Source organism: Monodon monoceros, unplaced genomic scaffold, assembly GCF_005190385.1.
Source record: "Monodon monoceros isolate NGI ecotype Baffin Bay Population unplaced genomic scaffold, NGI_Narwhal_1 Super_Scaffold_21, whole genome shotgun sequence".
Lineage (NCBI taxonomy): Eukaryota > Metazoa > Chordata > Mammalia > Artiodactyla > Monodontidae > Monodon > Monodon monoceros.
In genome coordinates this window covers 97,644,125-97,659,542 of record NW_021703778.1, presented here as the reverse complement: position 1 = coordinate 97,659,542, position 15,418 = coordinate 97,644,125, and the positions used below count along the sequence as shown (strand labels likewise).

General features: G+C 46.8%; 1 protein-coding gene across 2 annotated transcripts in view; it reads right to left on the bottom strand.

The window, feature by feature from the left end:
• Positions 1-14,653, bottom strand: part of RYR3 (ryanodine receptor 3) — a 563,985-nt gene extending 549,332 nt beyond the window's left edge. For both annotated transcript variants that reach the window (XM_029237020.1, XM_029237021.1), the window contains exon 1: positions 14,525-14,653. In XM_029237020.1, the coding sequence (XP_029092853.1) occupies positions 14,525-14,575 (51 nt within the window). In that variant the 5' untranslated portion in view covers positions 14,576-14,653. The remainder of the gene's footprint in view (positions 1-14,524) is intronic.
• Positions 14,654-15,418: the final 765 nt, after the last annotated feature.

Genomic DNA, 15,418 nt, shown 5'->3' with positions numbered 1-15,418 from the left:
TACCCCCTATACTCTAGTCTTCATAGTTCCCTGAATGTGTCACATATTTTCACACCTCTGGGTTTTACTTGATGGTGACCCTTCTGTCTGAGATGTGCTTTTAACCCCATTTTCCATCTACCAACACCTTATAGAACCCACCCAGTTCAAATACTCCCTCTCTTTTCAAATTGTCCCTGACTCCCTGGTCAAAATTAAGTATTCCTTCTAGGCTGTGTAACTTCTATCTTTGTCCTAATCTACTGTTAGTCCTTTAGATGTCTAAGCTCTCCCACTAAACTTTAAGATGCTTGAGAACAGGATTATGTATTTTACTCCCCTTTAAATCTTCAGTTCCTAGCACATGTCCTTCACATAGTATGTACTCAACAAATATTTGTTGGATGGATGGATGGATAGACGGATAACATATAGTATCTCAGTTTCCTAACATAAAAATTAACAGATGATTGCCAAGGGTCATTACCTAGCTATAAATGTCTTAGGATTCTTTCAGAAAGCTATTAGCTCTGATTTAGCTCAGTAGACACTGGGGGGAAAAAAAACACCTCAGTAGACTCACATAAGAAAGAGAAGCCTCACCATAGTCTTATTCAGGACCCTACAGGAGGAAATCTCAGAAGAAGGTCCAGAAGCAGCTGGAAGTCAGGCCCAGGTGCCTCTAGGCTCTAAAGGAGGGCTAGAGCTTGGAGGAAACAGAGATAGTATATAAGCAGAAACAAGCTGAGCAACATGAAAGTATTAAAGTCCATTTCAAAGCCAAACAAAAATCAACCTTGAATTATCAATAATTTGAAGTATTAATAAAATGGCTTCCTTTCATTTGTAAATACGAATGGTGGCTGAGTTCTACTCCACATCTACATGTTCACGTGCCAGGGGAGGATGGTAGTACATGCTGTTGCTGGCGCTCAACGTGGAAATAAAGGGGCTATACAGAGTGGTTACTGGTTTCTATCTGGTATAGATTAGAGACTTTTAGAGCACACAGAAATCTTTTCCAAGGTAGACTGACATCAAAATAGCCTTCAGTTACTCAAATAAGCATCAGTTTGCAAATACCGAGAAACACAAAAAGTATAAAAATATCAATAGTCATCAAATTGGTATCAATGATATATACAGCAGACATATGTTCCACATATGGAATTGTCCCATACCCATTTTCTATTTCCATAAGGACCTAGAAATGTCCCGCGTGTGTTTAGTCCTGAGAGTCAGGCAAACATATATGTGAAGTCAAAGCCATCCTCATTTCTCATTTTTTACAAGCTGACTTCACGTAAGTCATGGAGGTCAGAAACTGAGACGTTAGTCCCCATATTCCCAAGCCTGGATTGGAAGATTCCATGATATGCTTGGGGTTTTTAATCTTCACTGTAACACATTTACATCAGTGTCACCAACTATAAGGACACAGAGAGGGGAACTCAGGCAGTGAGGACACAGTGAGGTAGGGAGGTGGGCTGGAAGACCAGCACGTGAGAATGTATTCATTCCTTCAACAACTATTTTCAGAGACCTACTATGTGCCAGGCACCATCCTTAGTACTCAGAATATAACAAAGAAAACTAAAGGACAAAATTCTGATCCTTGAGTGGCAGGAGAGACACAAACAGAATAAGATAATAAAATATGTAGTATGTTAGATGGTGATAAGTGTGAAAGGTGAAGAAAAATCAGCAGTACAAAAGAGACAGTTAACGTAAAAGTCACTCTTAATTGAAAACACGGAGTTCTGTCTAAGATATTAACATCTACACAATAATATTGGGGTGAAAATTATGAACTTAGTGATGCTTGGCCTCTTTCCTCCTTATCCTTACCCTTTAGGTGCCATATTTTTTTCCTTTTGTTAACATACCCGCTCTTTCCCCTATTTCCCTAGGAGATCCAATGTAACCAACTGTGGAATTGAACCTGCCAGTGCTCTGGTGACCATTCCTTTTCTTTCAACCCCATATGCCATAATGCCAGATCAAGGTTTTGTTGTTGTTGTTGTTGTTGTTTTTTCCGGTACGCGGGCCTCTCACTGTTGAGGCCTCTCCCGTTGCGGAGCACAGGCTCCGGACGCGCAGGCTCAGCGGCCATGGCTCACGGGCCCAGCCGCTCCGCGGCATGTGGGATCTTCCCGGACCGGGGCACCCGTGTCCCCTGCATCGGCAGGCGGACTCTCAACCACTGCGCCACCAGGGAAGCCCCAGATCAAGGTTTTATTTCTAGGTAATCTGATAACCCAAGAGGAGGCACAGCAACATCGAAATCCACTCCCAGACCACTCCATTTACTATGGAGATAATGCCTTAATCTAAAGGAGTATCTCGAATGTCAGGAATTCCATGCACCTTGTCATACGGTGAGAGAGAAGTCTGGGGCAAAGGAGCATATCTTCCCCAACAGCATATTATAACCTAACCTATGGGTGAGACAGAGGTTAACCTTAAATCTCTTGTACTCTAAAACCCCAGTAAACCTACTTTTAATTTTCATTTGATTTGGGGAGTTTAACCTAGATGCAGAGCCTCTTTGGGCTCTGTGAGTTATTTGCCTTCTTATGTGTATTCTGGAGGGTTCACCAGGACATGAACATGAGTGACATGCACTTAGCACAGCCAGAGACCAGAGCAAAGCCCAAGAATCAGTAAATGTATTTGTCATCGCCTATAAGGCAGCTGGAAGTCAGGCCCAGGTTCCTGTTGTCCGTAAAAAACACGATTTGGGACTGCAACCTTCATACATGCAGAAACCCAAGCAGGAACACGTGCACACCCACAGGATTTCATTTGGCAAAGGCTTCTAGGGAGCAGGTGGGAGAGCTATTTAGATTTTTTTTTTCCAATTAACTGAGTTAGAAATTGTAGTAAATAAACAGTTTTAAAGTACATTGTCTACCCTCTAAACAGTTCCCGAATCATTGAAGAGCAGCTGCTTCAGGATCCCAGGTGGCTCGTAGAAGCACAGGCTGAGCATGGGTGCTGGGGACCTGGCAAAGGGAATCCCCATCCACTGGGGAGGAGGACCTACCATGAGAGTATGTATTATATCACATCATATATTGTAGCACAGAGGAGAAAATATGCATAGTATGAGATACTGTGCTCATTACAGCTCTACAAACATTACCACATTTAATGATCTCAAAAGCTACATGAAAAGTTATCAATATTCCCATTTTAGAGATGAGGAAACAGTCAGGGTCTTACAGCCTGCAAATGATCAATCGAGAATTCACACTCAGGTCTGTTTTACCTTTGAGCTCTTAAACACTCTCTTATCAAAGACTACAAGTGACGATGGTGTTGACAGTGATGATAATGGTGATCTGAAAATGGCGGGGGTACCAGAGAAACCATCAACTTTAAGGCTCATAATAGGAGAGAACTAAGACATACAATTTTAAAAAATTGGTCTGGCTAGGCAAAATTTATACTAATTATAGTCATTTATGTGAATCATGCACAATTATGCCTAATTATGAGTCACTACAATAATATTTATGTACAAAAATAAATATGTCAGAATAACTTTGATCTAAAATGTATTTGATTAGAATAGTGAGCTCCAGACATATGTAATCAGACTTCACTGTTGCCCAGGTTCTAATGTGCATGTGTGACATCTTTATAGCATTTTATATTTTATAAAGTATGCTTTCTGAGGACATCCTCAAGCAGCAGACATTATCAGATGTTGGGGGGAAGGAGGCAGCCAATAGTAACAAAATAGGGCCTGGCTCTGGAGACACTCAGGGTGTGGTCATTTCATCCTGACCCCTTCCTGTGAATTAATTATGACAGTCACCATTCTATAGATTAGGAAGGAAACTGAGGCTAGATTCAATGAAATAGCTCATCCATAGAGTTTAGTTTTCTATTCAACACTAAAAAAGTGAAATTTATGGCTAGTGAAACATCCAGATTCAGTACTAAAAAAAAATCTCCTCCTTTCTTTAAAGAAATCAAAAGCCCCCCGTCCATTCTCTATTAGCTGGGGGAAATCTCACTTTAATTTTTTAAAATATAACTTCCCATCTACTTGGCCCAATTGTTTCGGTTGTTGGGACCAGCTTTATGAATGAAAATAAAGAGCCAGCTAGGGGCTACAACCTAATCAAAAACAAGGAACCACCAGCCAGCCTACGCGCCTAGACTCCCATTACACTCCTCAAGGACCAGAGAATTTTAACTAGGTAAATATCTACCCTCATCCAGGGAAGGGAAAATTCTTGCTAAAGATTAAATAACCAACATTATCCAAATTTAATTCCACGGAAAGCAGAGGAGAAATAATGGAAATGATGTTTGGTAGAGTAGGAGGGAAGTAAAAATCAGAAGCTTGGGCCACTGCCTGCAGCAGGACCCTTCAGAGGAGAGGGCACTAAAGTATGTAACAAAAATCAAGCTTTACTTTAGGTTCAAGCTTTGCATCCACAGACATGAGAAGGGATCAGGTAAGGTGCACAGCCAGATCTTTACATTGGGATGACCTTGAATTGCTAAAAATACAGCGAATTCCCTGAAAGGCAAATTTCCATACTTAAGACATCAGTTGAAAAGAAATCTCCCCAAACCAAGGACAATGTGTCGCTTGTGTTTAGGATTCTGCAAGCCACGTTGCCTACCCGCTGATGCTGATACAGGTAATCAAAACTTGCCAGAGGAAGAGTCAATCAACATTTGCATCAAGAGGCTGTGCACAGTAGACACTCTGAGAACTGACCTTTCAGTCTGTGCACTTGGGGCCGTGTCCATCTGAGGCTCATTTCCATTCACAAGGCCTGGTCATATTATACTTAAGCAGAATGTCAGCAATCCAGACCATGGAATAATCCCAGGGCATTGTCCCTTTGTACTTTCCAACTTTAAAATGGATGTGCAATAACATTTGGAGTAGCTAGTGTGACTAATGTCGCTGTTTTACACTGGTTGTTGAGACGATATTAATAGCTAATATTTACCGAGGACTTAACTATATTTTGGGCACTCTTCCAAGCACCTTACATGGATTAACTCATTTAATCCTCACAACAACGCTTGGAGAGACGCACTGTTACTACTCTCATTTAACCCATGAGAAAACAGGCGCAGAAGTTAAGAAACGTCCCCAAGGTCGTAGATGTTAATAAGAAAATTTTTGTACCACAGAGGTATGGAAAAGTGCAATTAATTGTTATAAATGCATCTGAAGTGATATCCTTGCTACCTCAAAACCAGACTGAGCTCCCTCGTGACCTCCAGCTGTTGGAGGCATGGAACATTATGATGTCTTATTCATCTATGTAATTCCCAGTCACTTGCCAAGGTCCAGGCTGGCCAATAAATGTTGCATGGATACTCTGCTTTATATTTCGTGATATCTATATCTATATGACAATTTTAAAGGGTGTTTAAAGGCTGACACAGTCTGCATTCATTTTGATGATCCAGTCTATCATTTATTAACCCTACTAAGCTGTCTGCCTGCCAATCTCTCCCTTATACACTGAAACAGATGATACATTGTCTTTTATGTTGACATTTTCATCCAAGGACCTTGATGTGTATTGTGAGCCCGATCCTACTCATAAAAAATATTCATGCATTCCAGGGAGAGCATTCACTCAGAATCTGAGGGTTCATCCACGGCTGCAAACTGGCAGACAGCTCAGGATCCTGCTGCGGATGTGTTTTGCTTGGCTGGCCATGTTTAAGAATTTTTTTTATTTGAACGTGTAGATCAGGCCCATCTCTCTTTGCAAATAAAGCCTGATTCACACATTTAGTTACCTGCCTGGCCCCAAAAGTGTTTAAAAGTGAGCCCTCTAATCTGCTGTTACCTAGGGATTTGGAGTAGACTGAATTTAAGACCTCTGTGTTCCTGGAGTTTATAATCTGCGGCCAACGCTTTAGGTGGATAGGAAACTTTTCAGGCAATGGGGCAACAAAACATTCTTTTATTCCAAGCTACTCCTTCCATATACACATACCTAATTCTCCTGGAGGAGACTCAGAATCTCTTCACTCCTATTTTCAAGGCATCCCGGAGATATACATTATTGCCATGTCTTCAGAAATGGATGAACTAAAACCTAGGGAAGGGCAGACAGTCCTGCAGGTATCTGGTGATGGAAATGCCATCAAATAAAGCGAATGCCTTTGCTCTGAGTTTACCCATTTGACTGGTATGTTCTGTTCTGTTTTTCATCTTAAAATCCCTCTTGCAAAGAAATGAGATTTGCTCAAGACCTCACTATGGTTTATTCTTGGACTCCTCTTTTCTAGGCAGCCTGGACAGAAGAGAGGCTGACTTGGAGGTGGACCGCTGCTATAGTTGAGGGCAACATCTATGTGTCCTGGATGATAGAGATGAAGGGGCTCTTGAGGGGCTCACACTTTTCCTGGGTTGCCTGCCCTGTTTTGATGAGACTGCTTGGATTCAGCTTTTGGTTCAATGTGAAGTTGTGGCCAACTAAATTCCACTTACTGCCCCGGTGTTATTTACAGTCTGGATCTGGTCCACAGCATACAGTACAGCAGTGCCAATCAATACTTCTTACACTGTGGAACATTTAGGTGCCATTGATGGAGAACTTTCCATTTCTTCCTGTAGTCCCACTGACTAGCTCTCTCTGCTCAGGCCCATTAGAGAACTCAACTGTGAAATTATCAGAGAGTAAATCCCAGGCCCTGTCACCGGTGTGTTTGAGAAGCAGGTACCTTCCAGTAAAAGCCTTTTCTATTTGCTCTGTTGGAGGATAGGCAGCTCTCCTTGGCATTCTCCTTTATTGCTGTAGGAATTGTTCTAATTGTCCCTGATCTGGTTTCAGGGACTCTGGAGCATTTGCTTGGTATAACGATGAGCAGCACATCACCAAATATGATAACTGACAATGGAGTTTTGTCACTTGAACACTCTTCTTCTTCGGGAAGCCGCTGCCTTAGTACTCTGTTTGAAGTAGAGTCACCTCATCTTATAGCAATATGAGGCTTTCTTTTTCTAACTGTTGTCTCTGATTCTGAATTATCTAAAACAAAGTATTTATTAGCACCAGTCCTGGCTGCGAACAGCGATCTTCCCGATGCCTGCAATGAGGTTGGCCACTTTCTCCCATGCAGCTCAGGGATTCCTCTCCTGTGATCAAAAGTCATAAGTAGATAAAGGAGTCTCTGTGCCACCACGCCCAGAACCCAGACTTCCATGCCCTGGTGCTTTTAATACCTACTCAGGGTTCCCCAAGAACCAGTGTAGTGCTCACCCAGGCTTGCCCCTCTCAGGAGTGCTCCCAAGTGCTCTCAGGTGTCACCAATCCAATTGCTATTTCTTCAGAAACTGGCTCTGCTAATGATGCTAATCATTAACGGCACCTGCTAAGCTAACAATTTTGCATTTCTGTATTTCGATAGAGGGAATTTCTTGAGTCAATGCTTCATCCCAGAGGCAGACCAAGGAAAAAGTTAGCCTTCTGGGTCACACTGACACTGACGCCAACTCAGATTTGCATTCTTACACTTTCCTGAAAGTTGTGCTACCTTGCGCATCACACGGGTTGGTTCCTATGGCATAAAACCACACGTAAACTAAACTCAGTAGACAACTGTTGATGGCCTGTAAGCTTCTGTCTCTAGAGCTCTCTCCTGCCTCCTTTGCACTCTGAAAAGTAAGCAACAACCAGCAGCTGTCACCCCGGAGGGGATGGCTCCTGGGAAACTTTCTGAGTCTCTCTGTGATCTGATTTTAGGATATAATGTCTGCTGTCCTTCTTCTTGGGCACCAGATCCAATAAAGTAAGAACTTTTCAAGAAGCCAAGCCTGAATGGGGGCTGGGAGACCTGTAATCAATGAGGAGTTCACTGTCTAAGGAGGTGGAAGGTGAAAGAAAAAGACAAAACCAACAAAGAGAAAAACAGGGCCTCGTGCCTCAGTGTCTCCTACTGGTAAGGCCATGTCCGGCCTGAAAGGACAACAGCCCAGAGCATTCCTGTAGAGTCAGCAATGTGCTCTGAGCTAGACAAGGGAAGAAGTGCATTTGAGGAGAGGAGACACAGCTCTTTTATTTTTGAATACTGCATCATCAGTCTCAGAGCTGATCTGAACTTTGTTTTCTAACAATCAGGAATCAGAAATGACACAAGGAGGGAAAAAAACAATCTTGGCACCTCACAAGGCCCATCCCTGTAGCAGGATCAGGACCAAGGTGCCAGCACTTTTCATTCCCTCTCTCTGAGTTGAAGAGGTGCTATGATGGCAAAACTCACTGAAGCAAAGGAGGCTGCAGTGGCTGGAAATGTCTTTGTCCCTAAAATACCCCACCGGCTTCCAAACAGGAAGATGGCTGAGAGGATGCCAGCCTGAAGCCCGAGGACCCGACGTGGCTCCCTGGGGAGAAGTGGTGCCCTGCAGCCTCAGCATTGGCTGGGATCCCACCACAAAAGCATCTGCTTCATCCAGGTGCGGCCAGAAAGGAACTTTTCAAAGGCCCTGACTCTCCAAACAGACGTGACTGAAGCAGCAATATCCCTGGGAGGAAAAGCAGGGTGCGCTTTATAAGAAAGCTGGTCCCAGTGCTCTGGGGGAAAGGACAACGGGGCTCATAAAAGAAATGGGAGGGAGGAAACGGGAGGGGTAGCTTTGAAGCGAAGAGATAAGGGATTCAATAAGAAAAGGTGGTCCAATGAGAAATCATAGCTTTGGTAATTATCTGAGAAGATGAAAAATAACTGAAGGTTCTGTTTGGTGGCTGGAATCCTGGGGACCTACCTGGCCTTTTGAAGGCTCTTGCACCGACTGACTTGTCTTCTCAATCAAGTTTTCTAGTCAAATAGCTTGAGGGAAGCTGGCGTTTGCTTTAGTCAAGTAATTTCCCAGATATGCTGGGGCTGGACCCACACTGGAGACCATCTAACGACTCTGGGATGAAGGCAAGGCCCTGAGACAGAGAGCATTTTAGAGGAAGGGGAAATGCGCTTTTCGACAAGATCCAGTCACAAGCAGGGTTGATTTCCTCGTGCAGGAGAAACACAATGATAATACCCGATGAAACACACCCTCTTCTCCCCTTTGTCGTACTGTTGGAATGACCGTTGCCTCTCGTGACACTTCTGTGAAGCGACTAAAGCAAGTTCTACCTCGATACAGTGTGGAAGATCTCCATTTTCTTAAGGGACTCATTCAAGGTCACAGTGAGCTAGGGCTAGAAATAAGAATTCCTGCCTCCGAGTTCAATTTTTTTATTCTATCATTCCACTGCTATTGGATAAATCTTGTATTAAGGGTAGCTTAAAGACAGAGCTAATAAAGAAGAGTTTCTATGGATGCGGGGTTGTGGGAGATGAGCTGGTGTGTTGGTTTCTGAAGACATTCCAGGGTCTACACAAGAGATTGGGAAGAATCAGGCAGGAGGATGCAAGTCAATTAGAAAATGATGAAGCCAGTGGCTTCTAAACTAAACCCACTTTAAGTTGTAAGGTAAAGGAAGAGTCAAATGATGAAATAAAAAAATCCTTCCCAGCAGGTAGTGAAAACAGGTGATCACAAAAAAAGCAACAGAGGCAAGTGAACACAGATATTCATAATAAGATCTATTTCAATACAAATCCTTCAAACATAATTACCAGGGTATTTTGCTCTCCAGATAAATTCCTCCCACCCTTTCTTTTTCAACATTTTTGCCCCTCAGATCAACCCTAAGGAAGCCAGGAAATATATTTGTCTTCCTCTAATTCAGTATTGGAAAAGAAATAAAGAATTGTGAAAAAAAACGTATTTCACCTGAAGTGTCCTCATCCTGCTTGACAATCATATTCGCATCAGAAAAAATATTCAGACGTCAGACACACCTTATTCAACTGCAGACCTGTACTTGGTACCACTCCTCTTACACTGGGCTGCAACGCATGCCAAACCTTTCCAGGTTCACAGTCACCATCACCTCATTCCCTGGAGCGCGGCACCTCCCAATCCCCCAGGACAACCCTGGTCACGGCAATGAGTGCCTCCGGGGAGAAGCTCCACCCCCACCCCCACCCCCACCCCCGTGCTGATGTGACCTTCTGACACACGTTAATTTCTGTGAGAAGGAACTGGCTTCCTTCTACATCCACCCAGGGCATTTCCCTGGAAAGGAGGGGATATCAGGTGTCCAGCTATCCTGCTACAGCTCCTTAGTAAGATCAGCTTTCCAAAGCCAAAGGAAAAGAGACTGAGAAAGTGCGAAGCCATATTGGGAGACCCAGAGCGTGGGAATATTCTACGTTTTTGCCATTTTAACCATTAGACCTGATTCGGCAGCACAGCCCCAGCCCTGGTCTCCAACCACACACACCCGGTACTGGGTCTGCACTCTGACTCCCTCCATCACCAAGCACCGTCGCCCCGAGAGCCGATGTGCTTGAAGGCAGAAGTCACTGCTGTCCACCTCCTCGCCCCGCCTCCCTGAGGAAAAGCTACCAAAAGCACGCCATTGGCAACAAGCCGCTGTTATGTAAATGGACTCAGCTGAGGGGAGAAGCAAGCAGGAATCTATAAACCACCAAAGGAAAGTTCACTGTCATCCCAACCTGGCACGAGCACGTGCTCTGGACCGACGTGAGCTCACGCAGCTCAAATTCAGGGATTTGTCCTAGTCACCCTGGAGGGTGGAAGCCAAGACCACGGGAGCAGTCTCAGTTCTCAGCCCAAGTGCCTTCTCCCTTCGCTTGAGAGCTGCAAATTTAGATGAAGGAGGACAACTTTCTACGAGGAGGGTTAAATGAGGCAGCTATGACCTATCTTTAATGCAAACTAATAGAAACGAATCCCATCTCATTTTGAGTTCTGTCTCAGTTAACTTTGTGGTGGAGAGGGCGTTGGCAAAGAGAAGGCTGTGGCATTTTAAAACAGCAAGCTGAGGCTTGGAGGTTTTCCTTTCTCTCTTTTTTCACGGATGCTGTAGTCCAAGGGGAAAAAAATCGGGGGGAGAGACCATCTTCTTCCTGGCACTCTCAAAGCATGATGCAGTGCCAGCCGCTCCACCAACCGTCTGGAGATAGGGTAATTGTCACTCTTCTCAACGTAACTTCTTGCTTTCAAATCGGTGGCTGGCAGGTTTATCTGCTTCTGAGCAGCTTCAGAGCCACTGACAGTGACAGTGACACTGGCTACGTCAGCAAGAGCAATCGGAAGGGAGGATGATGCCACTGCCAGCAGCAGTGGGAGAGAAAATTGTAGCCTTCGAGAAAATTCTTAGGTCTATCTGTCTGGCTGACTCGCTCTCATTGACTTAGATGACTGCCATGACGAATCACTTAGATGATTTCGGAAGGCCAGGAGAGAATCAGTAGTTTTACACAGCCGTTTTCAAGTTTGGGGTATAGGAGCTTTTAGTTAACATGATGTGCTTACATTTCCAAACCCCTTGTGTAGGACCTGCCCCCGACTTAGGAGAGGGTGGGCTTCAAATGTATCAGAGGAGGCAACCAAGACGAACACTACCACCCAGCTAGTGCCTGAAGCCCCAGTACACACGCCTACAGGGATTACTGCAGTAATTGTGGTCCATTTCAGGTCATCGATAGTTCTAGCTGCTTTCATTTTTGTCACTATCATGATAAACAGGACACGGTAACCATCAACAATTTGACAAGGGTCCTTGACACAGTACTAGTCTATGGTCTATATTTTTTTAAGTAGCTTAGAAAGCCTCTGCTCTTGGAGTAACAACTCTCTAAAGTTCACGGTTGCAAAGACAGAATTCTATTTCATCGTCAAAAATCAACCACCTTCTGGTCCAGGACAATGTTAAGGCGAAGAGGCATTACGTGACTAACATATGGCCAAAATGCTTTCAAAGATACTGTTTTGGGAAAAGAAAGAAACTCTAAGGTAAAGGTAGGTGGGGGAGTTTAAACTGAAATATTACGTTCTCAAACCTAGTCTTGGTCAGAAGTGAAAATTTTCCACTGATAGCACAGCCCCATGATTCCTGACACCTCTAAAAGCAGCAAGATAAAACCAAAATCTTGTGCAGATCAAAAACTTACATCAGTTAGGTTTGGAGAAATAATTTTGTCTAATTCATGGATACAGAGGGAGAGTGTCAGGGTTCAGAAAGCGGCAGTTCTCATCTCAGTATATATATATATTTTTTTCGGTATGCGGTCCTCTCACCATTGAGGCCTCTCTCATTGCGGAGCACAGGCTCCAGACACGCAGGCTCAGCGGCCATAGCTCACGGGCCCAGCCGTGCCGCGGCACGTGGGATCCTCCCGGACCGGGGCACGAACCCGCGTCCCCTGCATCGGCAGGCGGACTCTCAACCACTGTGCCACCAGGGAAGCCCTCAGTATATTCTTAAGACTATAACCTCTGGAGTAATGCTCAATGTCACGCTCTAGTGGGCATTTAATTTAACATAATGGAATGACAGTGATCAATAACTTGCTGGGCAACCATGGCCAAGTCACTTGATTTCCTGTGCCTCAGTTTCATCACCTATTCTCTCCCCAATAAGCCGAAGATGAAGAAGTTAAGCTGCTTCATAGGGTTACTGAGGAACACACCTAAAAATGCTTAAGGTGATTACTGCAAGGAAAAGGATCAATGTCACATTTGGAGTCACTAGCCCCCATGGTCACTTGCAGGTCTCAAACAGAAACCATAACTGACATGCAGTACCTCTGCAACAGAGGTTCTTAACCTGGATCCTTGAACCACACAGGGGGCCATGAATGGGCTTTAAAAGGGGCCCACCTGCTCTGATCTAGGGGCAGGATGTCCATGACACAAACAGTTTAAGAAGCACTGCTCTACGGTAAGCCTTGGTTACAGATGTACCAAAAAAAACAGTGACACTGCCTGATGGAGAGGAAAAGTCAGGAAAGATGGCCACAGAAGCCAAGGGAAACACATAGGATCGGATCTCAAGAAAACCACCAGGATTTCGCCTTGACCCTCTGGGTCATCTACCCAACACTGAGCCTGTCTGTCAGAATGGAACTTCTTCAATCAACAATACCTAGAAGATCATTAATAATAAGCAGAAGAAATGACTGATTGAGGAAGGCACAAGGCAGGAAGCACCTGAGCTGCCGTCCACGCAATACCAAGAACACCTGTTGGAAGGAAAGCCTAAGGATCTCACAGGGCTTTGGTGGGAACAGGCAGATTTACAGCAAAAGGGCTGTAAGGAGTGGTATGTGTGGTTGTCTTGTGTGCAGTGTGAGAGATGAGGATGGGGTCTGGGTCTGCAGATCAGAGCCAGGATGAAGAGATGTATAATTCTGCAGTATCAGAAGGTAGTACCAGAAGGGTACTGGGTCCCAAACGAGACCCAAGTCCCACTCCCAAAAGAGAAACCATGTTTGGAAGAGAAACTAAAGGGAATTGTAAGGAAGCACTCCATGAAGGAGAGGCAATGGTGCAAAAGATGGACAAGAGCTAAGTTGTGATCTTCAAAGAGCAGGTTTGAAGGTGGACTTTTAGAGAAGGAGAGAAAGGATTCCAATCCCTGACGGCTAGGCAGCGCATATAAAATGATTTAACACTTATAGAGCAATTTACCGTTTACAAAACATTATGACATTCACTATCTCATTTAATCCTTATCACCCTGAAATGCTGGTTGTATTTTTTTCATTTTACCCATGAGGAAACTGAGGCTTGGAAGGGCGGATTATGCGACTCGCTCAAGGTCACTTGGAGAAAATCAGAGCTGGGACGCACCCCAATGTCCCCACCCCTACTGGTTGTCGTCCACCCCCACCAGAAAACCTTCACATCAACTCCTAAGGGGCAAGGTGGATGTGGTTACGACAGACTCCACCCCAGCCCCCAACCCCGCCACTTCCCCTAAAATCTGGAGCGGAGCAGCGCCCTCCGGTGCCAGGGAGGGGACCTGAGTGACGCGGAGCCAGAGCCCGGGGTTTCCCTGTCCTGCGGGGCTCGGAAGAGTGGATAGCAGAAGCCACGGCTCTTATACTCGGCACAGTCAAGCAACGCTCCAGCAGCAGCTGCCGGCTTGGGGCTGAACGTGCGAGGGGCAGTGGCGGGCGATTTCCCTTCCGAGCGATCCCAGGACTGGGACCCAGCACCTGCGCCCACTTCTCGGTGCCCCATGCTCGCCCCTGCCCCGCTGGTTCCTTCTAGCGGTTCCCCAGTGCGTGGAGGAGGCGACAGGAGATTGGGGCGGAGTGTTGGGGTGAAAGAGCGGGGCCGACTCTGGGGCGAGAGCCTCCACTTCTGATCCTCCAGGTCAGAACAACATAGAGCAAACCCTGGCTGGAAGTTTGGGCATCAAAGGTTTCGGATTAAGTAGCAAGTTGCCCGGAGAGCGGTGGAGGTGGAGGTGGAGGTCTGGGGTGGGGGTGGCGTCAGGGGAAGAAGGGACAGGCGGGAGAAGGTGCCCCTTCCCGCGCAGCCCCCTCGCGGCCCCGCGGGTGCGGAGAACGCGCCGGGCTCCTGGCATCGGGCACCGCGCATCGGACACCGCGGCGCAGCGCAGCCCCTCCTCGCCCGGCTCCGCGCTCCTCCCCACCTGCCCACCGCCTCGCCCCCGCCGCGGAGACTCACAGTCCGCAGGAACTGGATCTCGTCCTCGCCTCCTTCTCCCCCTTCGGCCATGGTTCCCGAGGCGTCGGCGGTGCCCCTGCCTCCGGCGCCTCTGCTTCGCCCGGCAGCCGCTCGGCGTGCGCCCGCGGCTGCTGCGCTCTTTCTCCTCCTCCTCCTCCTCCTCCTCCTCCTCCTCCTCCTCCTCCTCCTCCGGCTCCTGGCTCAGCCTCAGCAGCGCCGAGCTAATCCCCGACCATATAGGGAGCTGGGCTAACACTGCACTGCAGAGCGCCAACGCCAGCCAGGCAGCCCGCCTACCCTCTCGCCTCTCGCCCCAGCCAAGTGTGCGGCGGCCGCGGGGCCCGCGTAGAGCGCAGCGCCGGGCGCACGGAGCCGGCGGGGGGCGGCGCAGGCACCCGGGCGGGGGCCGTGGGGCCTCCCCCGCACCGCGCCGCGCCGCGCCGCCAGCTCCGCGGAGACGCGCGCCCCGCGGCGACGGGAGGGTGCCCCTACCCCGCTCCGACTCGCAGACAAAGGCCAGGTGCTTAGCTCCAGCGTGCCCAGATTGGGCGCCAACCCCCTCGCTTTGCCCACTTTCCCCTCGTGTGTGTGTGTGGCGCGGTGGGGCCGGGGGCGACACGAATGCTTTGCTCCGACCCGAGTGCCTCCTTCGGAGCCCCAGCCGCGGAAGGCTGAGAGGCGTGTGCCTGTGCTCGTCTGAGCAGCAGGGAGAAAACGGTGCCGTGAGGGTGTCTGTCCATTCATAACAAAGTTTGCAACTCCCTGAATAGCCCTTTCTGCACCTTAAGAGAGCCCCGTCGCCTCTTCAAAATCCAATCAGTCTGTTCTATCGAAGCCCTTGATTATCCATTGTTGCTGGGCAGAGTAACATCTCGCGGCACCTCAGAGAACTTC